Here is a 26,092-nt window from a genome sequence, read left to right as displayed (position 1 = left end):
TCTGGTCTACAAACGATTAATGCTACAAGTCCTAGGTGTCAGAAGAACAAAGTGGATACAAAGTAGTGAAAACACTTATTACTTTTTATAGGGAAATATGGATCATGCATCTTAACATGGGAAGCCTAGCGCATGTGAGGATAATAGCTGTTAAAGTATAACATGTCAAAATGCAAAACAAACTAGAGAAAGAACCTAAAATCTCAAGATAAACAGATTTCAGAGATGACAACTTTTGAAGGTGGAAAGTACAGTAGGTCCTCCTGAAACTAGAACTTTTCATATTAAACATATTCCCACTTCAATCAAATAATAATAAAAAAAAACTACTAAAACCTCATTCTTTAGTCCTTGGAAAGCAGATGATTTTATCTAAAAAGCAGATACGATACTTCAACACAATTGAAAATTCAAAAAAATGAAGTTAGTCAGAGATTAAGGGACAAAAGAAACCTACCAATTACCAAACAGTGAAACCACAGTTTTGATAAGTTTTCACATCAGAGACCAACCCAGATTTCTAGCTAGAATTTTGGACACTACTGTTATTACAGTAGAATTGAGAGTTGCATGGAAAGACATCACTTATGCAAGGCTTGTTCTGAGTGCAGACTGTACTCACTTTAAATGAGGCTCGACTATGGTAATCAAGTGGATTCGAAGCCGGCATAGCGATGTTGGCGGACAGTCACTGCTCTGAAATATATACAAGCTATCCAGAGAGTGTGGCTCTTTTCCGGCCACCGACGTCTATCAGAAGGCGAACAATATTGCTGACCGAGTCGTCTCCTTTGTGACTCATCATTTTAGAGTTTTTTTAAAAGAACCAAGCATTTGTTCTTTTCTCTCTTTGCTATTTTCTTTTTTCTGATTTTATTGGATGTACTTATATATGTTTAATATGAGGCGCCGTTGTATATAAAAAAAAATTGTATGTCTTTAAAAAAAATAAAATTCTTATTATTTTAACAATAATTTGGACAATAATATTATTATGTTTCTATCCAAAATATGTATGAAGCTGCAAATAATAGCTATTATTATTCAACAATGAAATGTGAGGTCATTTGTAATAGAATAGGATTTTTTTTCCTTTTTTTGGATGATAAAATAGGCTTTGTGCAAATCTTGTTACCGGAGGTGCTCTAATCTACCTAACAAAATATTATTTTTATTTACGTAATGACGGTCGATAACGGCTGAGGGGGAAGATCCGTAATTTATATATTGATATAGTTATAATTTAATTATATCGGTGGTATCGGAAAAACCTTGGCAGGCGGTGTGACCCCGCCCACCTCGATAAAACGCGAACCAACCCCCTTAATTATATCGGTGATATTAAATTTTCTCCATGTTGAGTAACTAATCAAGAATGGCATGAAAATGCAACATAAAATTAATGATTTTGAAGCCGCCATTTCCTCCTCTCTCTCCGTCCATCCATTTTCCGAATTCCACCCTTTTTTTTTTTTTTTTTATTTGCCTCTCTCACTCTCTTCCTCAGCCCTTCTCTCCTCCTTTTTCTGCTCTGGAAAGAAAGTGTTCGAACACTCTTCCATTTCTCACAAACCATTGAAATCGATTCCGAGCCCGCACGGATTTTTCGATCGGTTCCACGGTAGAAGATCTCGGCGCCTTTGCGGAATCCCCCAAGGTAAATATCTTTAACTCCTCCTTCTGATGCGTTTCTTTCCTTCTTACTCGACCGATTCTTTAGGATTTTAGGGGTTTCTTTCTGGATTCTTATTTCGGTTCTTCCAAAAGAATCCTCTTTTGATTTTCTTTTGTTGACGAGGTTCTTGATGTTTTTGAAGGTGCTTTATTCTCTGATCTTTTCTTTTGTTGTTGCTTTTCTTTTTGGTCCGAGATTTATGGATATCAGGTTTTGACAGGGGAATTGGTGAGGTTTCTGGGATTATAGGGGCCTTTATTGGGGCGAATTAGGGTTTTTGATAAAGGGGGTTTGTTCTTGGTGGGTTGAGTGGAAGACGAGGACTTTGGACTGATGAGAATTGATAGGGGGATGCAGAGATTGTGCTGCGTGGAGGAGAGCGTGCTGGGCTGGAAGAAGTCGTTCAGTCGAGGGATTGGCACTGGGGCGCCCAAGGTCAGAACTCGTAATAAAGGGATGACTGAGGCTTGGAGGTTTTGAGTTGTCAAGCGGTGGAATAAAAGAAGTCCAAGAGAAGGAAGGCATCAGAAGGATTAAGATTTTTGGCTGAACAAGATGACTCGTATCTTTGTCCATCGAGGTTCAGCAGGTTCTTCCTCAAATGCCAATCGCCCCCCCTCTACTTCACTGCCGCCTGCTTCAGCAGCTCAGGCTGCCTCAACTGCGAAGGAGGAGGAGCGAGACAAGGAAGTCCTTCAAGAACAAGGTGTTCTAGGTGATAGCATAGAGCAATGTGGAAGTTCTGAGGATAAATCTGTAAAGAATGATGAGCTTCTGCCCGAAATTTCCCAGGGCATCCCGATTGAAAGGGGGCCTGATCAACGTGTTGATGACAGGGTAGAATCTTTAAAAGATGATGCATTGGGTTCTGCAGTTCTGGAGGAAGAATTGGGTAGGTTTCGGGTGTCTGAGCGTTCAGATCATGATGAAAGGGTGCATTCTGGTATTGGATCTTCCCGGATTGTTGCAGGAGGTTCTTACCCTCCACCTCCTCCAGTGCCTCCTCCAAAGCCATCTGCAGCAAATATGAGCCCAAGGAGAACGGGTTTGGGGTGTTCGAATAGTGCGAGGATTGGTCCTTCCAGAAGGCCATCAGCGAGGCCTGTAGTCTCAACGCGTTCATCACCATCAGGTTCTCGGCCTTCTTCTCCCAGGTCATACGGAGAAGGCGAAGGTTACAACAGTGCTGATGAACAGAGCCCTTGTTATGTGTCCTCGTATGATGATGCAGTAAGATCTGTTCCATTACAATTTGATTGTTAACTTGGTCATCTCGCTAAATTTATCAACTGCAGTATTTATTACAATGTATAATTACTTGCTATAGATTGATGTCCTGACATCCTGATCCACTATGCTCCTTGGCAGGTTGAAATCACTATTTTCCTTCTAGGAGTTATTCTGCTTTCACACACACTTGCTGAATTTCTTTGACGCTCTAGAATATTTTTCAGTTTAAACGAATTCCATGTAGTTGAAACATACAGTTTATTTATTGCTATTTGTTTGTGTGCCTTTTATCTGGGTAAGGAAAATCCAGATGATGGTGATTGGTAAAACCAAGAGATTCGGAAGAGGGAATGCAGTTTTCTATGAAACTTGATCTAAGGCAGGGCCCCTATAATGAAACATTGAACTAGTAGCTCTGACCAATTCAATCTGGCCCATAATTTTCCATAGTCATGGTTCTTAAGTATGACAATTTGGTTCAGTATACATACTAGAAAGACTTGGAACATAAACTTGACTATAAGAATTGAAATAAAAAAAAAGCGTCATCTCATCAATCTTGGTCAGCTTTATGTCTTGATGCCTTTCTGAGTTCAAGCTTCTTAAAAAATAGAAGTATCTGTGACTTCGATCTAATTTTGAATATTTAATATCTAATTATCCACTCTGTAACTGGGTCCAATTCTCACCATGCCTGTCTTGGGTTCATCTGCATATATTACTATTGAAGTTCATTTCTTATGATGGTTCTGATTTTTAGTCTATTTTCTCCAATATAGAGTTTAGGGTTGTTGTAGCTGCAATTTTCTCAACAAATATTCTTTATTTGTTTACTCCTCCACCTCTTTCTTTTGCAAATCATATTTTGCTACTTATGGTTCTAATTCTTTTCTTTCTTGCAGCCAGTAGAAGCAGATATTTGGGGACTTGCATTGTTAATGAAATCAATCAATTGTTGACATTACTCCATTTGGGTTCTTGTTATGAATTCTGATTACTGTCAAAGATGCCTTCTTATGGACAATTTCACTTTATTTGAGCTACTCCCATTAATTTCATTGAAATTGCACTATAAAGTCAATGAGACTTGGTAGAAACCCTATCTCCTTTTTCTTCAAGGATATATGATGTCAGTATGACGATTTTAATGGTCAATAATGGCTTGACTGGGCTCTGCTATCATATAATACCTTATTTTAAATTGTGCTACAAAGATTCATGATAATGTAAACCTTGTACAGCATGAAGAATGTGTTTTGTTGTTATATCCTTTTTCATATGGGTTAGAATCATGTGAAATAAGGTAGCCAAATGAAAAAGTTGTTACGACTTTTTGGCTTTTACTATAAATAGAAAGTTTATCAAAGTACATGCCTTTAGAAGATGAAATGAAAGATGAGATTCTTCTGGGGATAATAAACATAGGTTCACGCTTTGATATCTTGAGAAAACTTGATAGGGGATATATTCCTAGTTGAAGCATATTTGGGCAGTGGTGTAGAGTTGATTGAGATTCTCCATTTTTGCAAGAAACATGTGCACCTTGGAATTTTCACTCCATCTTTTGCAATTTGCAATCCTTGGTCTTAAATATGTTATTCATGTGGCTTCTGGCATGTTTGCTGAGCTTAGTTACTTAAAGGGAGAGTGAGTACAGAGTAAGTTTGGTTACCCATGCAGGGAAGTGGATCTCTCAGAAGTTATGTAATAAGGAAATGCTTAGGATATGGGTGTTAGATTGTAGGGGAGATTCTGGACCTGTGCTCTACCCTGAGTAAAATTTTCCTATACTAAAATTCTCCGTATTTTTGCCACATTTTAGCCACATGTCTAGAATGAAGAAGATAGTTATGAGGATAGTTATTCACTTTGATACAGATTGGTGTGCCTTGGATACCAGATGTGAGCATGTGAAGATAGGAAGAGGATATGATTGAAGGGAGAAGAGGTAAATGGAAATAGTTATGCAGAATCTATTCACAATGAAAAAAAGGCATAAGTAACCAGTATTTAGAGACAGTGTTTTAAGTGTAAATAGGCTTTGATGAGCTGCAAAAAAAGTGTATTACGTGTATAACATATGGTTTCCTTTTACTAGTATACCTATGGCACTACGGATCATTTCAACACATGCTTTGCAACATAACCTTTTTAATTGGTGAAGGGTGGGATACTAATTCTTTGGGGATGAGATCCTTCCAAACATATCACAGGGATGTTAAACTTTTCCTGAAATTTGACGCTATTACACTCTTGGGTGGAAGGAGGTCAAATGGGGTGTTGAAGGTTTTCCATTCTACCATCCTTTTCTAGTTGTTTGGTCTCTCTCTCTCTCTCTCTCTCCTTTGTTTTCTCTTCCTTTTTTCTGTTCAATAAAGTCTCCATTAGTTTTAAGTGATTCAGTTTAATTATTGGCTGAGATTTTCACAGGTAATCTTCTATTTGATACTAAGTTGTGGGGGATGTGTGGCAAAAATAAACTGACTGTGAAAGTGCTGGTGATAAGATGTGGAGCTGCTTCATAAGAGATAAAAGAAAGAAACTGTTCTATCTCAGATGTAAAACTATTAGTGACCCATTCCGCCATTCTTTTCTGAGTTGTTGCATGATGGAGCTCTGGCCTTTGTTCATCCATTTTTGGGCATTTTGTAGCTTTTATCTGTTGCGTTTGTCTTTTCTTGTTTCCCATCTCTGTGTTGGCTAGTTGAGGTCCAAGCTTTAGAATTTATTGGTAGGGACATGATATCATTTAACATGCGGATGTTTGATGTTTTAGCATGTAAGAAAATTATAGGTCGAAGCTTCTTCTGCAATCATTGTGAAGAGCAGATTAGTTTTGCTTAAGCAAAGGATAGCTGGATGGCCATGTGTTAGTTTTGATCTGTATTCAATTTTATTCACTCCTACTTTGCCCTTAGTTGACATCTATAGAGCTCTGGCATCTAATATATGGTTCATTTTTTTTTTCTGGTGCTTGTTCTTAGAGTGTTGTGAGGTGCTGTCCGGTATTGTCACAGCAAGGGGACCGATCAGCTAGTAGTGATGAAATTTCTACAATCTTCAGTTGCTTTTTCTTTAAATAGAAGGGATTAAATTCTATATTTAAAGCCCTTTAAGTTAAGCAAAACAGATGTTTTCTGGCCTGATTTTAGCAACAGTCCGTTGCCTTTTGATAGACAGAAGCTCTCTGAACTTTGAGTCACATTATTTGAGTTCATTGGCTGGGTTTCTCAGCTCCTTGGAAATTTGCTTTGGTTTTGAATCTGGCACCTAGCTTTATTCTAGATGTTTGTACCATTGAAAAGAAGGCTGGGATTGTGCCATTGGTTTGTAGGTTTTGCTAGACACGGGCAACATATATTTGGAATTTTGATATTGTAGTTAATGTATACATACAGCATTATCAGGCTGAGATTATCCAACAATTTATATCTATATGTCCTTTTGATAATTTATAAATGTCAGATACAAAACATGTACTTGTATTTTATCCTTTCCATCAAATGAGCTTCACTCTATATGTTTCTTACTCTTGTTATGGTTACCGAATTGATTTCCTTTTCTTGTGCTGGTGTATACTTTGGGATGTAACTGTCACATGCTTATTTTGTTTCAAGGAGCGAGAACGTCAGTTTGAACTTGAGATAAGACGAACAAAGGGATTTGAAGTTAAAAAAATGTTGGAGGATGGGAATTGTCTATTCCGTGCTGTGGCTGACCAAGTTTATGGTGATCCAGAATCGTATGATATGGCTAGGCAAATGAGCATTGATTATATGGTAAGTATTTGTACCAATCGAATGTGTTTTCTTTTGGTTGGGGAAGTGTGCATTGATTGTGGTAGATAATTGTACCAATCAAATGCTGTCTTGTGAACAGTAGTAAGCCTGCATTTTTATTAGGCATTTCAGGAATTTACTGTAGAAGTTAGTCGTTTTAGCTTTTTTTAGATATTTCCTCCTTTTAACTAGCATTATAGAGATGACCCACATGCACAAACATATACAATATGATTTGCTGTTGGCCAAATGTCATGTGACCTTGGTTTGGTAATAGTTTCCTAATTCATTTAAGCCCCAAGCAAATTGGTTTAGAATGATTTTTTTCTTGCAGTACAGTTTGCTCTAATATGAAAAGATGGGTGAGTAAGGGAAATTTACAGGAAAGATGTTCTAATAATTCCTAGATTGTTAAATCCCTTTATCATTCTTCTTCTAACTCTCTCTTATTTGTTCAGTATTGGTTCTAGCATATCTTGATGAGTGCCAACCATTTTGTTGAAAAATTTATGATAAATAATGATTAATTCTGGTTTTAGATTATATAAATTTATTTAAATAAAACCCAACTAATTTAGAAATAACAAATTGTGAGTTATGAGTTATGAGCCTGAACCAGAACCACGTGAACCAATGAGCCTGGGTAATTATTGTTTGGTATAATGCAGATTTCTTATATATAGGGAATAAGTTTATGAAAAACAAGAGGCTATGTATTTCGGTATCTAAGTTCTGACCACCAAATGACTTTATCGAGGTGTTCAAACTAAAGTTTGCCATCTCGGTACTGGATTCCGTACCGGTGCCACACTAGCACAATATCGGTATGGGGTTTTTTGGTGTACCGATATTCGGTACGTCATCCGGTACTCGGTACGCCATCTGTACCGGATACCGGTACCAAACCGGTATGATACGGTATGTCCTGTACCGCCCGGTATGTGCCGGCACAACATACCATGGTTTAAACAAATAAAGAATGGTGGTCTTTTAGATCAACAATTCTTGATCATTGTTTATATCAGATCATGGTTGCACTCTTGTTTTGTTAATGCTATTTTATTGGTGGTGGTGGATTTGTAGATGTGCAATCTGCACCTTTTCCTCATGCCATTGTTGCTATCCATGCATCAATGACGAGACAATGGAATGACAAGTGACAAAAGCTGAATGGCGGACCGACCTAAGACCTTCAATATGTGATGGATTATCTGCTCTTAATGGAAGTTTAGACTGTTAGTCACTGCCTGTATTTTGTTCTTGTGATGAGCAAGTGATGTATAGTATGTGTATGGCGCCTTGCCCTTCTAGCACTTAGCACACCATATATGGAAATAAATGCACTTAGATGTATATTTGTGGCATGATAAGATACAGTAGGATTTTTTTTCCCAACAAAACTTTGCGTCTTTAGGTTATTCTTAATTGTTTTTTAGTGCAAAATAGGTATCCTGAGTACCTAAACATTCTTCTGACTCATGCCAAAGATGGATGCTGATTATAATGGTGAACAAGTCATATATGACAAGGTACAAAGTACTACCAATATATTGCCTTAAACTAATGAAGATAAAGAAAAGAAACTTAAAAGAGATAAGGACTAAGAGAGGATAAATAAAAAAACGAAAAAGGAACCGGCCCATCTGAATGACATACTCAATGTGTATAGATTTAGTTGTGTCTGAGCATCCTAGCCATGTATCAACCTGTACCGGTTTGCATCAAGATGAAGGGCTGCAATATCCTGGGTATGCATATCTACTGTCATGTCATTTGTCGTGTACACGGTGCTATGGACTCACATGTTAATTCTCGATGACCTTTCTGTTGATGGACCAATAGTGAGATACCCCTTTTCTCTGTTTACCTTGCAATTATAATTTTGTACTTGGAAATAGCAAAACTTCTCTCACAGTGGTCCGTTAGTATTGCTTATCTGAAGATATTTACTTGTGAAAATCCCTAGCTCACAGGAACAGGCGCAGATATTTTTCATTAGGGATTCTCAGTAAAGGATCTCACCATCTTCTGTTCACGGTTTCAATAAAAAACAGCTGATGCATAGATACAGATAACCAAGTAATCTTGATTTGCAAATGTACTCTGAACGTATGATTTGTGGCTCTTGCATTTTATTTAGGTTAAGTTTGATGGCGAGCTTGTATTGAAACATTGCTTTATATTTCATCCTTTGGTTATAAAAAGCTTCTGGCCACATTATCTTTCTTTTTTTTAATAAGGCAACATTGGTGATTGGCTCAAAGTTAGGTATGGTTGTTTGTATTGAAAAGTTAAGAGTGCTTCATATTTTTATTTATTTTATTCAAGTGCAGAACAGTCTGGATTAGTAACTTCAATTCAATTTTTAGAAACTATACCTCCTCGTACATGCCATCGTCACCAGGCCCTTGCCAAATCTGTTTAGGTCTTCTGATTTGGGTCTTATAAAACACATAATGATTTACTTTTTCTCATTTAATCATATTCAGCAGTTTTTATCTGAAGTCCTACATTTTTTTACTAGATACAACACTCCTAGGTTGATCATCACTTATAGTTGGAAATAAGGTTCACTAAACCGGTACTGGAGGTTGTAACAGTTGGCGACTGGTTCGGCATGGTACGGTCTGTACCGTTCCATTCCGGATGTACCAAAAGGAGGAGAGTTGGAGAGTTGGAGAGCAAGAAGGAGAGAGAGGAAAAGAGATAGAGTCAGAGAAGGAGGGAGAGGCTGAGAGGGAGGGAGAGAGGGGGGGGGGGGGGCAGAGAGACTGAGAGTGAGAGGGCTCGAAAGCCCTCGTCGTTGAGCCGGTTTGGCCTATTTACCGAGCCAACAGGGTGAACCATCTTGGTTCCCTGTTGGTTCAGTTCGGCATGTTCCAAACTGGGCGGTTCAGAACGGTGCAGCCAACCATGGTTGGAAATGTATTTATTGGTGACTTTATAAACACTTAGAAGGGGAGAAATGGAATAAATCTCACGATTTCTGCTGAAATCTTTATGTATAGAGAATCAACATTTCTTATATTAATTATTTTAAGCTTCCTTGCATCTTATATGTTACCATTTTGACTGAAACCAATATTCTTCTTTAATTACATTTTTTTTTGAAAATTGATTTATTTGCATCAAGGTCTGGTGTTGAATCAGTTTTTCAATTTTTGCCCTATTTTCACTATTTTAGGCAGTTCTGTCTGGCAAGATTGTACTGATGTTGCATTTTATAGCTTCTGCTTTCCTTATTATTGATTGTTAATTGGTCTTAACCCTCATTTTTGACAGCCACAGTTGGGGCCAACATCATAGGCAAATAGTCGTCGAGCATAAAAAAGTGTGTGCTGTTAATGATTTGTGAATTGTAGAATCATCATGTGGAAAGAGGAAAATGATTTATTATTTAGTGTCCGTGACAGGTACTTTTGCAAATTGTAGTGAATCACAATTTTGTTTATGATTTCCCAGGAAAAAGAGAGGGATCATTTCTCTCAGTTTATAACTGAAGGATTTACATCTTACTGTAAGAGGAAAAGGCGGGACAAGGTATCTGATCTCTCTCTCTCTCTCTATACACACACACACACACACACACACACACACACACACACACACACACACACACACACACACACAAAACTGACTTGTTATTTGTAAGATGCTACTGTGCGTTTTGGATTATATATACAAAACTGACTTGTTATTTGTAAGATGCTACCGTGCGTTTTGGATTAGATTTAACATTTATGCTGCACATCACGCCTTTATGCAACCCCTATTATTCTTCCTGATACACATGTGATTTCATAAGCATAAGGTTTAGCTTAATGTGACCATGATGGCTGTAGATGAGACAGCAACCTGGTGCACCGTTAAGTTAACTAAAACTCAGACGTCACACCCAGGATGCTCTCTTTCAAGAATTGCTGAGAACAGGCATAAGTGGACCCACCACTCTGATTACAAAAGTTACAAATTGCCTAGAGATATTTGGGTAAATAAATGCACTACAAATATCTTGGACTCTGCTTGATCATCAAAGAACCATGCATCCGGCAATTTACATTGACTCTGTTTACATGTTAGCTTAACATCTCTTTTACATATATTCTCCCAGATTACCTTAAGCCATCATTGAATAAAAGACCTAAATGTCGAGGAACTAGTTTGCTCGATTATTTCTAAAACATTTTTGATACTTTGTAACAAATATACTGTCTTGATCATTCTTTTTAGTTACAACTTTATCTATTTAAATCAATCGCATAATGATACTAAAGGTCTCACAAGATGAACATCCAATAGACTCTCTAAATTATGTTTCTTTCCCTTGGGTTGTTGTTCTCTCATAAATGACTTTCTTCGGTCTTTACACTTTGTCAGGTTGCCTTGAGCAAAAAACCTGGGAGGATTACTATAATCCTCTTCTTGTAGCTAAGCATGAATTGCAACATTTCTGACGTTGCTGTTTAAGAATGGTTGGTATCTTGAATAATCTTGAGTGGAGGAAAAGGGAAGAAAGGATAGTAGGGAGAGGGAGAGATAACAAACCTTTTTTTTTTATAATTTTTACTAGTTGGAGCAGAATTGGGTTGTGCAGGTGGCTGCATGGCCCTTAGCTATCTACATCACCATAGTACATGTTGCTTAAAGAGCCATATGACTGCATATCGGAGACTCATTATGCCTCAGTTCAGTTGAGTATCATCAAAATTTTATGCAGCAGCCTAGTTTCTTGTGAGATCTTGTCCCTAGAAATTTGAGTATAATCAAGTATTCTGTTTGTTTGCATTTATTATCTTCATTCATCTGTGTAATGTCACTGATGTTACTATGATCCTCTCTCATGCATGTCAAGCTTTGCTCTTAGAACATCTTGTCTAGGCTTTCTGGGCTTCAGTTTATCCTACCACGAGCTTGTCATGAGTGCTTGCAAATTAAAATGGGAATTGAATCTGGTCCAACATTAAGGGATATCATCAGTCTCATTTAGAAATGCAAAAACATATTTGGAATTATTTTTTCATCATGCTTTTATCAATGTATTATAGGGTCTTATTGATGGAAATGTTTATATCCATAGAATTATACCTCTGAACCTTAAATGATTTACTGTCTGTTTGGGAAATTCATTGATTGACTAGCTTTTAATAGGTCTATGGAAATAATGTGGAGATCCAGGCTTTTGCCGAGATGTATAATCGTCCTATTCATATATATTCATACAGCACGGGTATGATTTTTTTTTTCGGGCTATCATTTTTGTTGCCAATCTACTGCAATATTGTTTATAATCAGCTTATAATGTTGCGGTTTTATATGCAGAACCTATTAATATCTTTCAAGGAAGCTATAGCACTGATATGCCTCCCATTCGGTTAAGTTACCATCATGGCAATCATTACAATTCACTTGTTGATCCACACCGATTATCAATTGGTGCAGGCCTTGGATTTAGCTGTCTTCGTGGGGTGAGTTCTTCCAACTTACCGTCTCTTGCTGGAGCATGACAGTCTGTCTACATTGACTCGTATTATTGTCAATGTCTATCTCAAGCTCGGTATTTTTTCCTTTTTCTACATGTCAATATAGAAATTAGTGGGGAATGGTTGTGCAAATTTTAACATTTTAGACTACAGATGATTGCTCTTAAGATCCTTCAACTGGCTAGATGGACTGATGTTTTACTTGCACTATCAGATTTTTGTCTGTTACACTTTGGCGTCTGTAATTATTTTGATGCTTGTCTTACAAATTCTGGTGCTTCTTCGCCTGATTGACCTCTTTTTTGTCCAATGTAGACGAACATTGGTAAGGACCAGGTGAAGGCTGCTATCAAAGCCCAGCAAGACCAGCAGATTAATAATGTAAGCGATATTTCTCTGAGTTTGCTTTGCTATCTATTCTTTGTTGTGCTAGCGATGTTTGTTTAGAAGCACATGTTTGACTACTTTGTATTGTTCAAAATGAATATATGGCAAGTTGCTTTTTAGGCGAAGCTTCTAAATCTTTTTGATCTAAATCTTACTATTCTCTTCAAGCTTATCTCATATCAGTTGTTCACCAAATTTCTCCATCTGCATCTAGGTATTGCTTTTAAATTACCTTATGGTGTGTTTGGATGGTCTTTCCCTATAAATGATATGACATGACTTGTGAACGTTCCAGATTTAGAATTCATTTTACTTGCAGCCGTTAACTTAATGATTAACTAGCCATTTTATTACATCATTGGTATTGAATATTTGATGCTTCTGATTCTTCCCCCCTTTTTTACCAGTCCTGATTAAATCCTTCTTTTAGTTCCTTACCATGTTCTGTTTTTGAGATAAGCGTTTACGAGTACTTTAGATCATTATGCTTGGAAATGGAGGAAACAGGATAATGGCTAGATCATAATTACTTAATTCACTAAAGCAGAAGTAAATTGTGAATTGTTACACTGACTGGTTCATAGTGCAGTTTGGTGGATTAAAAAATATTAGTGCATTAAATTCACTTGAGTCCTATATTTAGTTAGTCTCCTTGTATAGCTCCAAACTCTCCTAACAACTATATTATCCCTTAGTGCATATATCTCAAACAAATCCTAGCCAACTTATCAGCAAAATTTCATAAACCAAAATATAATAGATAATTTAAACAAAAAAAATTCTCATCCTACTCAAGGAACCAATACACTAAGGAAGAGTGGTAGCATAATTAAGAATATGAACCAGAACTGAGCGAACTGATCAGGCTCTATATATAGCCAGTCATGCCAATCATAAATCCAATGTTGTAATATGTTGACAATCCATGTATGTAGTCCATGTAACACATATGTGAGTGAGATTATAATGTTGACTGCTCTTTTTAACTTCAGCTACAATGAGATATTCTCCTCTATATCAAATGTATTACTTTTTGTTCTTTGACTGCCCTGATGGTTGATTTTTCTACTTAATGGATGTGAATAAGGCCTTCTATCATAACATGCTATATGACATCTATGTCCTGTCCTTGGAATTTTTGGCCCAGTTGTGTGGGATAATTATATATGTTGGAGTCTCTGCCATGCTATCCTCAGTATATGCAGAATAAGATGCAAGCTATTAGCTTCTCTGCTGGTGTGCTGAGGCCAATTATGATGTGCATTGAACATCATCGTAATGGTTATTTAGCTTTGAAGCTCAGCCTTTTTAACCTGGTGATCATGTTTACCATTTTATCTCCCCTTATTGTAGTAACTGCAATGCTATTTGGATAGCTGAAAATTTAGGTTGGGCGCACATCTGCAAGGCTCACGTAGCACAACTCACATATATGTTGCAGCCCATCCATCTCTTTTGGAGTCATAATATCCATGTACTTGTTTAACATGGTGATGAAAGTAATTTACAAGGACATATTCTTAAATTGTTGAATCTTGTTTTCAGAAAGTAATAGCATCTTGACATGACGTTTGTTTTGTTGAGTTGGAACTCGGTAATATATTTGATACCATCGTTGATAGCCTGACTAATTCCTCATGAACAAACACCCTAATGGCAGGCCCTTCTAGCTGAGGGGCGTTTTTACTCTGATCTGGAGCTGACTGAGAAGGAAATAGAGCGGATGGTTATGGAAGCTTCACGAGCTGAATATCTGGCTGAGGAGAAGATGAAACAACAGCTTGCTTTCAGAGAATCTTCCACGTCAGGAGCAGAACCATCATCTTCTGGAGCAAGTATGTTCTTTTTGGACCACACTTCTACCAAGTTTTCAGTTGCTTTTCAGATGCTAAATTATATATATCTTTGCTATGGTGAGTCTAAAGCGATTCTAACATTCATTTGATTGAACAGCAGCTGGGATGGGGTCATCCCAAGCAGTTTTGGAGGGTGGAAGTGAAAAGGCACCGTCATCTGACATGATCCTCACCAGCAGCATGCAGGTGGTCCTATCAATGGGTTTCGGCTATATGCAAGTTATCGAAGCTTACGGCATCTTTGGTGATGATGTGGATTCCATGATCTGCTACCTGCTGGAGATGGGAGGTACTGGTGCGTTACCTGGTGGTAGCAATCGACGCAAAGGAAAAGCAGCAGAGTGAACCTTGGACCAGAGAGAAATGTTTAGATAACATTAATAAAGTTAAACATGTAAAAAAGCATTGCTTTCTTAGGGTGATAATGTTCCGATACTCAACAAAATGAGTTCAATAAATGCTAACCTGGACTTTCAGATGCCTATGATGTTCCTCGCTTTGGGTTTGCATGATCATCATTCAACGAACGTGCCTTAGGGCTCAAAAGGTTCAGCCCTTGCTTTAATTATATCTTTTCAATAAAACGAAGCAAGCTATTTATGGATAGCAGAACAACTGCTTGAATAGAGAGTTAGGGTGAAACAAGATTTTCCAGGGAGCAAAGATGGTGTTCAATGAAGTTGGTTCTTTCTTATTGCAAGCCTCATCCTTTGTTTCTGAGCAAAATCTTATATTGATCTGTGAGGAACTTGTATCATCTGATTAAAGCTTTTGTTGTCTGTCGGATCAGTTTTGGATGGTGTTCTTGGTAGCGTATTTTATTTTGAATCGCTTTCTTGTCGCACGCTGCCTCAAAACTCCCTCCTTCCACTTTGGTATTCGCAGGCTGTTAAAATTATCAATAGGATTTTGTGGTAGTTCAAATTTGGGCATCCAAGCAGCTCAGCTACCATACTTCGCGCATCACAGGGACATTGGCTCGACTGTGCGACTGTCGAAGAGGACAACCATTCGCCACTATGGTTCTTGCCGCCTGTCTCTCTCTGATGTCGGGCCCAGCTACTCGCCATGATGGGAGTTGCAACCTGGTCCTCTGGGTTCCCGGGTGTCTTTCAATCTTTTCACGAGTGCCGACACGAGCTCTGCCTTTTGGCGAGATGAAACTGTTTTGATCGTCCTTCAAGCAGGCCTGTATCTCAATTATTTATCTTTTCTAATTCCTGTAATATTTTAGGAAAGTGAGAAAGGGCCTCAATAGATGCAAGGGCGTCAATCGGTTGAGTTGGTAAGTATATCGACATGGATACAAGGGAGGAAAGGAAGGGGGAGTGGGGATCTCTACTGATATTTTAGCCTCCTAAACAAGGCAACTGCAAATTTATCAAGAAAACCAAGGCAACTACATATTTTATTACTCTGGTTGCAGCAATGTTCATCCCAGTGTGGTGGAAGGTCAGGCTATTTCAGCATGCCGTTTTTGTTTTTTTGGTTGCACTGGACGATTGATACAAATCTAATATAAATATATTTAAAAAAAAATCAAAATATAACGAGTCACAGAGTGTCCTAGGTAGTCCTCTACCAGTTTAGAGAATTCTTTCGAAGTGATTAGCCACAAAAGAAGCCACTCAGTTCGCAGCTCCATTAGTCTCTTTGAAGACGTGCTTGGTCCGAAAGGTAATGTCACCGCCTCCACCTCATACTGGAGATTCCTGCGTGTTGTGGGGGGGGGGGGGTGCACCCGAATTTAGTCCCACATCGGCTGGTAGCGGAAAGGTTCTGTGCCTTAAATGGGGGGTGGAAATCCTTTCCTCTCGAGGGCCCTTTTGTGGGACAAAACCGTGAGGGCACCAGTCTCCCCCCGTCTGCGCTGGACGCGCGGGCCGGAGCGCCCAAAGCGGACAATACCTCGGGAGGAACGCAGTCCTCTTTCTCTGCTAGCTTAATGTGGGCTAACTGTTGCGTGAGGCTCCGGTCAAAGCGTCCGTCCCCGCAACAGATTGGCGCTAGAGGAAGGGCCGCGCCCCTTGCCGCAGACTACCCCCTAGGACTGGGAGGCGCCACAGGAACCTTCCCGCTAGGGGGGCTATGTTGTGGGGGGGTGCACCCGAATTTAGTCCCACATCGGCTAGTAGCGGAAAGGTTCTGTGCCTTAAATGGGGGGTGGAAATCCTTTCCTCTCGAGGGCCCTTTTGTGGGACAAAACCGTGAGGGCACCAGTCTCCCCCCGTCTGCGCTGGACGCGCGGGCCGGAGCGCCCAAAGCGGACAATACCTCGGGAGGAACGCAGTCCTCCTTCTCTGCTAGCTTAATGTGGGCTAACTGTTGCGTGAGGCTCCGGCCAAAGCGTCCGTCCCCGCAACACTGCGTATCGCCACATCCCAAGCCACCCATCCCACTGGAATCCAACAGCCAAAGCTCTGGATAACAACCGCCACTACTCGCAAGCCTTCCTCGAAGCTTCGGTCGGATCCTCTGGTAGTTCAAGGACTACCGTAAAGCGCCGCCGCAGGTTCTCTACCTCCTCCTTTAAAATCCGATGAGGCAACCACCCCCGGCTTTACACGGCTCCCCTTCTTCTTGCCCGGCAATGGAGTCCTCGGCTTCACCGTTAGTATGGCTTCAGGTGGGCGGCGCAAAACCACTTGGACGGCATGGTCGAGATATTGCCATTGCGACTTTATAAAGATTTCACCCGAAACTGTTTCGGACCATCATAACAATATAACATTATGCAAGAATAACTACAATGCAAGTAAGACAAACAAATAGCCTGAATAAATAACCTCTCACAAGTCCAGAGAGCCATGCAAAAACTTTTACCTCTCTCTCCCTTTCTCTCTCTCTCTCTCTCTATATATCTATATATATATATATATTTGCGCGTGTGAAAGTAAGGAGATCTCAGGTCATGCCTAAGTAACTCGGCTACAGCAGTGCAGGTACACGTGCAGAGGTGGGTACCGCTCGGTCGGGCATGGCATCGTCTTTCATGTTTTCCTTTCCCTATTTCTCCCCGGCCTCATCTCTCTAGCTCGCCGGCGAGCACTCGAAGCTCTCCCCTCCCTCCCCCTTGCCCAGTTTCTTTTTTTTCCCCCCTCGAAGGCGATCTCTTATTAAGCTCCTCCTCGTCCTCTGCTCGTTGGGGTTAGGGTTCTTTATTTGGGCCTGCCAAAAATTAAAAAAAAAGAATGTCGCAGAGCGGGAAGTTGATGCCGAATTTAGATCAGCAGAGCACCAAGGTCCTCAATCTCACCGTCCTCCAGCGGATCGATCCTTTCGTCGAGGAGATCCTCATGACCGCGGCCCACGTCACCTTCTACGAATTCAACATTGAGCTCAATCAATGGGTATGCCTGAATCTTTTTGATCCCTTTTGCCCCTTCCCGTCCTTCCTTCCTCTGATAGGGTCGCCGCTTCTCTCGCAGAGCCGCAAGGATGTCGAGGGATCGCTCTTTGTTGTCAAGAGGTGATCGTTAGGATCTCTCCCTCCCACTTGGATATCCGATTTGATTGATATTCTCGAAATCCTTCGTGGTCGCTTGGTTAGAAAGAAGGAATTTGAACCTTGATCCTTTTATAGATTGATGATTCGTTTGAGTTTGTCTGACATTCTTTATTTTGTTCCGCCTCTCTTACAACCGTTTCGTTGGTTTCCGATACTTGGTATGGGGTCTTTACTTCTGACATGGTGATATCGTACCAGTTTGGGCACCACCTTGCGGAGATTTTTTTTTTTTTTTTTTTGTGCATTCTGCAATTTTATTTAAAAACTGCATGGCGTTATTTGCTCTGTTGCCAGATTTATAATGTCAAAAAAAGGTCGTAATAATTGCATTCTTGCAGAAATACACAGCCCAGATTTCAGTTCATTGTCATGAACCGGCGCAACACAGGTACAGAATTAGCCCTCTCTCGCTCTCTTGTAAGAATTAGTATTAATCTATGCTTTAGCAATTCTACTGCACAATGTCTCGTTGAGATGAAATTATAGTGGCAAATGGCATAGTACGGGAAAGCTAAATATGCGGAAACATAGGGCCGCAGTGGAAGCAATCACACCTAAAGCAGATTTTCATATTTATTTTTTTTTCTTTTCAGTGGGCTGCATCTCTGTCCTTTCTGCTGCAGATCAAATCAAATCTAAAATGATAAGAGTGATCTTGTTTCCAGGAACTTTGCTATGACATGAAATTTTAATTAGTCTTCTTTGCATCCAGATGCTTTAAAATATAATGTAATTAAATTTGGTGCTACTATCTGATATCTTCCATTTTCATACCGACTGGTATAAGCTGAGGAGATTGGGTCCTATTATGTTGGTTGATAGCTATCCTCGTATCCCTACTCTCTTTTTTTGTGGAGCCTTTTTGTTTTAACTATTATTCTGCTGTCAATTTTGTCATGGTGGAGGGCTCTGGCTTGGTTTTTCTTGTTGGCATCCTAGTGTACACCCTGATCACTATCTTGATCTCTCCATCCGGGGGTAAATTGTTAATCCACTACAGTACGTGGCAATTGCAAAAGCTTTTGTTGCAATATTATCCAGAATTATAGCATTGACGGAGTGATTGGTTGGATCCTTATCAATTATTTCCACATACATACCTGCTCTGGAAACTCTGTGGAAAGTCAAGCCTGGACCCACTTCCTAAGAACACCTGCACCATTACCCATACAACCATACTGGCTCCCACACCCATTCCCAGCTTTTGGCAAGTTAGTTTCCGCTGATTGCCCTCCCAGGACCTTGTGATGTCTTTTGTTTGCTGACACATTGCAGGATATAAGAATTACATCATGGGTCATAGGAAACTTAAGGCAATATTAAGTGATTTTCAAGCTAATGATTGATATTTGTTGAGAAGTTTCTGCATTATTCTGTAATGAAGACTAAGAGACTGCGGTAAACCAACATCCATATGCATACATTCCACTGAATCTTTAATATATTAAAATTTTGATTAATTGAATTTTCATGCTTTGTTTCTCAACGGATATCTATTTCCAGTAATCACTCTATCAAACTTTAAGACAGCTGACAGATATTTAAGGGATGAAAATTGGAATCTTATACAATCATACCAGCTTGCATAATGCTATTACTAGCACAAATGCTTAAAAAATATCAAAATATTACAGTAGGAATGCTTTTGACTGTTACATAATAATACAAGTGCTAGTCACTTTTCCTTGATGGTTCCACGAGTTGCCGCAAATTGTCGAACCGCTCTTATTTTTACTAGAAAGTAAGAGCCTATGCCACATAGTGTCTTTTAGTTTGGATTAGCTCTTCTAATCAGATTGGTATTTGGTTCTGTAATTTCATTTCTTTAATTGTCACTTCCATATATTTCCATTCGACGTCCTTTAGACTTTAAAAATTCTTCCAGTTTGGTATGAAGATTGATTCTGAATCTATATATACCGCATGCGAATATAATTTGACGTTAGATTTTTGATCTGGTACATGGTGAATATTCTCCTTATCTAATGGGGATACATTTGTACACATGTATTTAAAGTAGCCTTCTATTCTATGAACAGATAATCTGGTAGAGGATCTCTTGGGAGATTTTGAATATGAAGTCCAAGTTCCATATTTGTTGTATCGGAATGCAGCTCAGGAAGTTAATGGTATATGGTTCTACAATGCACATGACTGTGAAGCTGCTGCAAATCTTTTTGGCAGGTTTGGGAGTTAACTTTCCATTTCTTTGCATCCTGCAACTTTAAGAACTCTTTAAGAATATCAAATAAAATGTTAACTTTAGTGTTACTTATGTCGCTAATAGATGGGGTTGAAAGATAAAACATCTTCCTGATGACTTGTTATGTTTCTATTTGTGCTTATAATGGTATTTAGAATACAATAACCATGGCCAGAAAGCCTTATTCCATACTTGATCAGGATCTGTAATGTTTTTTCGTCCGGTAAAGGACAACATCTTCTTTCATCTCTAGTCTTTCCAAATATGTTTATCTTACTCCCTCTTTCCCTGCAATCAAAGTCTACTTTCTTGTGGCATCTTAGGTGGTTCTTTGCCCCCTTTACCTCTTATAGGTGCAACCCCCAAGCTTCCACAGATGTGCTCATTATGAATTCTTTATTTATTTCGCTGTAGATCAACCTTGTAATCCCTGGATCCAGCATCTTAAATGGTGAAACCTTCTTCTTATGCCTTAACATTTTGTATTTTGACAACGTCAACATTTTGTGTCTTGACAAAGTCAACTTTAACAACTTTGTCAGTGATTTTGCTAAAACTTACTAGCTTGTGGTATCACACAGAACTTCATAACCATTGTCACATAGTTGATTATTTCAATTTTCTTTTATGCGTTTTCTGCTCTCACATCTAACCCACCAAAATCGAAATTCTCTTGAATAATTATGTTGGTCGGATAGGGACATGGAATTCAAGTGCTCAACTATCCCAGATAATTCAACATGATAACTTTAGAAGATTTAACATGATAGTGCATCCATGTGATCAAAATAACACCTGTATGCATACCTATTGAATACCTATGTGTTTGCGAACAAATATATGTATGTGCATGCTTGTGTATGCATGCATGCATATATGTATGTATGTTATATAGACATTTTGTGATGTAGGACGTTACTTTTCAATCCCTTGTGGTTCCTTCCTTTTTTTCTTTGGGGAGCTGTTCTTTTGAATTTGCACGGGATTGCTGTTTCATGGTTTTTGTTGCTTCGGTCATCGACGGCGCCTTGCAGAAGCTGTATGTGTGTAAAAAGGGGGGTTGGGATTGGGGACAGATCTGTGGGTTTACTCTTAACAACCTGATGTATGTTGCCTTTATTAGTTACACTGATGAGCATTATGCATGACAAATTTTATTTTTGCATTAATATCATGTACACAAAAATGGTATGATCCATGATATTAAATCTTGTCCTGAGATCTCATTGTTTTTTATTGTGTGAGCTCGGGAAGTTTATATAGATGCTTTAAATTGATATGATGTTACATGATATGCCTAAAATTAAATTGATCTTTGTTGACCAGGATACTGAATGCATACTCCAAAGTCCCTCAAAAGCCTAAAGCTTCAACCAAAAGGTGGTATACAACTTTCTTTAACTCAAGCATCAACTCTGATGTGCTATCTCCTTCCTCTGCATCCTAGTGTTGTAACATGTTAAGTTGGAACTACAGCTTTTGAAAATTCATGTTATATTCAGCCAATTCCCTTTTAGTTGTTTCTTTAGTCTATGTATAAGCATTAAACGCTTGTCAGCCCTAGGATATCTTCTCAGCATACTTGGTACGGATGCTAATGTGCTGGCTAACGAGACTTCTTCCCATTGTTTGGTCAAGTTGTCAGGCCAGTCTTGGTGAATTTTAGATATCGTTCACCCAGCCCAGCCTTCATCCCAAATACCTGTGTTCTTGTTCGAGCAGGAAAAAAAAATCCTAATAGCTAACACTTAATTTAAACAATCTGCATACTTTTTGCTGTTTAACAGTGTATCTGTAGGCTACAGTTTTACAAATACTTTAACATACATACATACATTAGACATGGACCAATTTTCATTCATTCACGTAGGCGCAAAAGAAGATGTGCAAATTGGCCTCGTTGAACTTGTACTCCTTAATAGAAGAACAACTAGGGAACCTTTGCAATGATTTCTTTCCTGAAAGAAGAATTGGAATATTTTGATAAGCCATTGTTGGGGCTGAAACATAAACATTTTGGTAAGTAGTTGCATGTTTTAATGTATAGTCACTAGTTAATCGAAATGGAAAAGAAGTGAGGAATTTTAATTTTGATTGGATATAAACAGAATCACATACAGTTGTTCATTTGGTGCAGTTCTTGAACAAAAAATCTTTATAATGAAAGATCGCTGTTTTTTAATGCAATTAATTGAAATTTTTGTGGAATTCCTACAAGTGATTGTGATTGTGACATGTTCTTGTTCTTTTTTTTGGAATTTTGCATATGCAACAAGTATATCAGCTTTCTGTTGTAGAAGGATACTTTATGATTGCAAAGAGAATTGTTTTTGGCCACTGGCAGAGGGTTTTTCCAGGACTAGATCAAACTGGTCAGCATAATCACTGAGAAGTTGAAACAAATGTCATCTTTTGCTAGTATATCTGGAAGGCAAGATTTTCTACTATATCTTGAGACCAGTAGAGAGTACTGAGACCAGTACTGGCGATAAGTTTTCTTATTGGGATTCTGTGTCATTGCTTGGGACCAATACTGGTGATTCTGTGACATTGCTTAATCATGTATATCAAGATCTTGGTGTCACCACAATGGTGGTGGGATTCCTTGACTCAATTATATATGAATATTACGAGTAGTTCCTAGACAGCTTGTGGAACAAGATCATCTGTACTCTCTACTTTGACTTGTTTTCTGATACTGCATTCTATTGATATTTTCAACCACTTCCTGAAAAATAAGTCTTTCTCTTAATATTCTATTCTAGTTCTTTCTTAACAGTTCTTTCTACTGAGATTTTATTTTTTTATCCAATATGGCAATAATATTATAGTGTTAACATGATGCATGTTTAGCATTTAGCTTGTTTATATTCGTCTAATAAATAGTGGCTTCTTTTGGTGGATCTGATCCCAAATTGTATTTTGATATGGTGCAATGCTTTTTCTCTGAACTGCATACTGCTTTGTTGCATATATAATTGTTCCAAGAAGTTTTTTTGGAATTCTAAATTCCTTGCTGCAATCCCTCTGTCTATAATTGTTAAATATCTAAAGCAATACTTTCCATTATGTGTATGACTTCCTGAATAAATTTGTGACTGTTTAATTCTTCTTTCCCACATTTGCAGCAGTGAGTTTGAGGAGTTGGAAGCTGTTCCAACATCAGCTGTTGTGGAAGGTCCTCTGGAGCCACCACCAACATCTTCTGCAGCTGCTGCTGTTCCTGATGTTTCTGATGATTCGTTTGTGAACTTCTTCAGTGTATGTTCTTTTGCTGACCGTAAACTTGAACCTTGCCATTATTATTGAACTTGTTGCTTTAAACCTTGTCTAGCATGCCTGGCTATGTTACCTTGCATGAAAGGGAAAGTCCTATAAATTTGACTTGGCCTCAGTCGTTTCACATGATGATGTGTTCCTGAGACTGGGTAGTCCTGGTGGCATCTGGACAAAGCTTTCAAGGTTTTTTGCGCTTGCATGACTATGTAACATTATTATTATTTCCTTGAAAAGTAGTACCTGAACTTGAGTCTCAACTAGTTGCTTTCTTGCCGGAGACTTGTTCCCTTCCCTTTCTCGGAAGATGCATCCACTTTGCTGCATATACCATAAAACTAGGGAAAAAATGTTGGGCATTCATTTACAGGTCAAGCTGTTCTTGCACCTCTCTGACTGGAAATTTTCACGGTTTGCAGACAGCTACAAATATTGGAAATATATCAAGTTCAACAGTTACTGGACAACAACAGCAATCTTCTGCAGCAATTCCTTCATCTTCCCATGCACCTAATGTCATTCCATCTCCCGCGCCAACCCTGCAGTCTGCCCTTTCTCTGCCAACTTCAACCCCTCCTCTAATGCCACTCCTTGATGTTCATGAATCTAGCAGCAATATTAATCGTGCAACAAATCTGGTCAAACCTTCATTTTTTGCACCTGCCCCCTCATCTTCTTCATTAATGATGCCACCATTAGCATCTTCTATGCCCACCGCTCCCCCACTTCATCCTTCTCTAACCATGCAGCGTCCGTATGGCACTCCATTGCTTCAACCATTTCCCCCACCTACTCCACCTCCATCTCTTACTCCTACCCCTAACTATGGTTCAGTTATTACAAGAGACAAAGTCCGGGATGCGCTGCTGAAGCTTGTGCAGGTATGCCCATCTGCTCTTTGCTATCGCTAACAGAACGTATTTACTGCTGACATAGCTTGTTCCCATGCTAAATTCAGTGAATATATAACATATGGAATCATGACTCATCAGTTTGTTAAATTCTTTGGTGACAAGATAGCTGCAGATCCATAATTATGGATATTAAATTTTTGTCCCATATTAAAAATAATTTGAGGGAATTAACAAAAGTAGATCCATACTTGATATTGCAGTTGGGAAAAACAATATGAACTAGAAAAAGGAGCAGTTCCACACTTCAACCTTTTCCTTTGGCAGCTAAGAGATGTCAATTTAAGGACTATAATTGGATTTGAAAATTCAGAGGAATTGCTCCCATCTTTTGTGCTGTTCTTTCCTGTTGATTTACATTGTTGTCATCACTGTTAATGAAAGCTTATGTTCAAATTCTATGTCGTGTTATTGACAAATATTAACACATCTGAGACTATAAATTGTGAATGACCTTGATTTAATCTGTTAAAGGATTTAACCTTTTTTCTGATTATCAGTCTCAGTATATAGAGAATTGGTGGTAAATAGCATAAATCAGCTTGATGTTTACATTTCTCAACAACACTTGATTCAATCTGATTCTCCTCTATGATAATTTTATGAACATCTGTGATATGATGGGACATTTGTTGGAATTCCTAAAATAACTGAAGCAAATTTGTTGCAATTCTTCTTTTTCCTTTAGATGTCTGGATAAGAATATTTTCTTCAGTCTTGGTTTGACTCAGTACTCATCTCAAATTTTCATGTCTTCCCCAATTTAACTACTTACACTTGGCTTTTCCTTCTCTGAATTCTCTGTTGTCTCTAATGTCACTCGATCCATTCCGTAAACAACTTTTTTTTCATCTCTGTTTGGGTGGTAATTTCATTTAATTTATTAGCCGGCACATTACTGCTTAGATTATGCATCAGCATGATAGCTTTTATGAGTTTTTCTGCACTAAAGCTTTCTGTGTTACTTTGTGACAGAATAACCAATTTATTGATATGGTGTACCGGGAGATGCTGAATGCACATCATTCATAAGACTGAAGAGTGGGTTTTAAGAGTTGTGCCTGCTTTTGGTTACGCGTGGTTTCTTCATATCCTGTGCTTGTAGGATGCTCGCTTATATGGCTTTTGTAAGTTTTTTCTGTACTCATCGGAGCCTCCATTTTATACAATTTTTTTTTTTTTATACAAATACCAGTAGTGACATTATACAGATGTTCATTTTGGGGCTTGTGATCTGAGTATTTTTCATTATTTCAACACCTGATTGTGGAGCATATAAAAAATTGAAAAATAACAGGTGTTATGGGCTGCTCATCTCAATAACCTCTCAGGTTTTAAAAAAGCTAACATTAGCTCATTAATAAGGACTGCTCTTTGCACAAATCTGGGGGGTTGTTTAGCCCTGTCATGTGACTAGCAGGATTAACTACTACATTTCAGGCATGGCTTGTCGCTAGCAACCATTAAACTTGGTGTAACTTGGCCTAAAATATCATTTTTCCTGCAAAGGCAGCTGTGAATGAAGCTTTTCTGCTGAATTATATTGTGGGTTCCTTTGAAAGGCATTTGAAGCATGAAATATCCTGTCAGACCTGCAAATGTATTTTCCTTTGTTTAATAATAGCTCCATTTAAGTCGTTGAGGCTGATTAGAATCGTATGAATGTATCAAGGATTCAAATCTCGATGGCTGGCCAGTAAGGGACAATTCTCAGTATGGGCACAATACAGGGTTGATGTCTCGATACAAATGAGCCCCCACCCCCCAAGAAAACTGCCGAGCCATAT

General features: G+C 38.6%; 2 protein-coding genes across 7 annotated transcripts; both read left to right on the top strand.

Annotated features, from left to right (window-relative positions):
• The first annotated feature begins 1,449 nt into the window (after window positions 1–1,449).
• LOC120103934 (OVARIAN TUMOR DOMAIN-containing deubiquitinating enzyme 6-like) lies at window positions 1,450–14,891 on the top strand. 5 transcript variants are annotated; one of them, XM_039133292.1, is made up of 9 exons: window positions 1,450–1,657; window positions 1,896–2,905; window positions 6,523–6,684; window positions 10,147–10,224; window positions 11,833–11,911; window positions 12,004–12,149; window positions 12,480–12,545; window positions 14,212–14,386; window positions 14,508–14,891. In XM_039133292.1, exons 2-9 carry the CDS (start codon window positions 2,231–2,233, stop codon window positions 14,750–14,752), a joined length of 1,626 nt encoding a protein of 541 aa, XP_038989220.1. In that variant the 5' UTR covers window positions 1,450–1,657; window positions 1,896–2,230; the 3' UTR covers window positions 14,753–14,891. The 5 variants fall into 5 exon arrangements, with proteins under 5 accessions (XP_038989220.1, XP_038989219.1, XP_038989217.1 ...); XM_039133291.1 differs by having other exon boundaries at window positions 1,457–1,657; window positions 2,033–2,905; window positions 14,505–14,891; XM_039133289.1 differs by having other exon boundaries at window positions 1,457–1,657; window positions 1,886–2,905; window positions 14,505–14,891.
• Window positions 14,892–17,357: 2,466 nt separating this feature from the next.
• On the top strand, window positions 17,358–25,579 carry LOC103699241 (mRNA-decapping enzyme-like protein). Of its 2 annotated transcripts, none has more exons than XM_039133286.1 (8): window positions 17,358–17,757; window positions 17,836–17,876; window positions 18,254–18,303; window positions 19,955–20,099; window positions 21,445–21,498; window positions 23,250–23,379; window positions 23,814–24,275; window positions 25,281–25,579. In XM_039133286.1, the coding sequence occupies exons 1-8, from the start codon at window positions 17,599–17,601 to the stop codon at window positions 25,335–25,337; spliced, it is 1,098 nt and encodes a 365-aa protein (XP_038989214.1). In that variant the 5' UTR covers window positions 17,358–17,598; the 3' UTR covers window positions 25,338–25,579. The 2 variants fall into 2 exon arrangements, with proteins under 2 accessions (XP_038989214.1, XP_038989213.1); XM_039133285.1 differs by having other exon boundaries at window positions 23,247–23,379.
• The last annotated feature ends 513 nt before the right edge of the window (window positions 25,580–26,092 follow it).

This window comes from Phoenix dactylifera, chromosome 14 (genome assembly GCF_009389715.1).
Source record: "Phoenix dactylifera cultivar Barhee BC4 chromosome 14, palm_55x_up_171113_PBpolish2nd_filt_p, whole genome shotgun sequence".
In the NCBI taxonomy this organism is placed as follows: Eukaryota; Viridiplantae; Streptophyta; class Magnoliopsida; order Arecales; family Arecaceae; genus Phoenix; species Phoenix dactylifera.
This window is presented reverse-complemented; position numbering and strand designations above follow the sequence as displayed.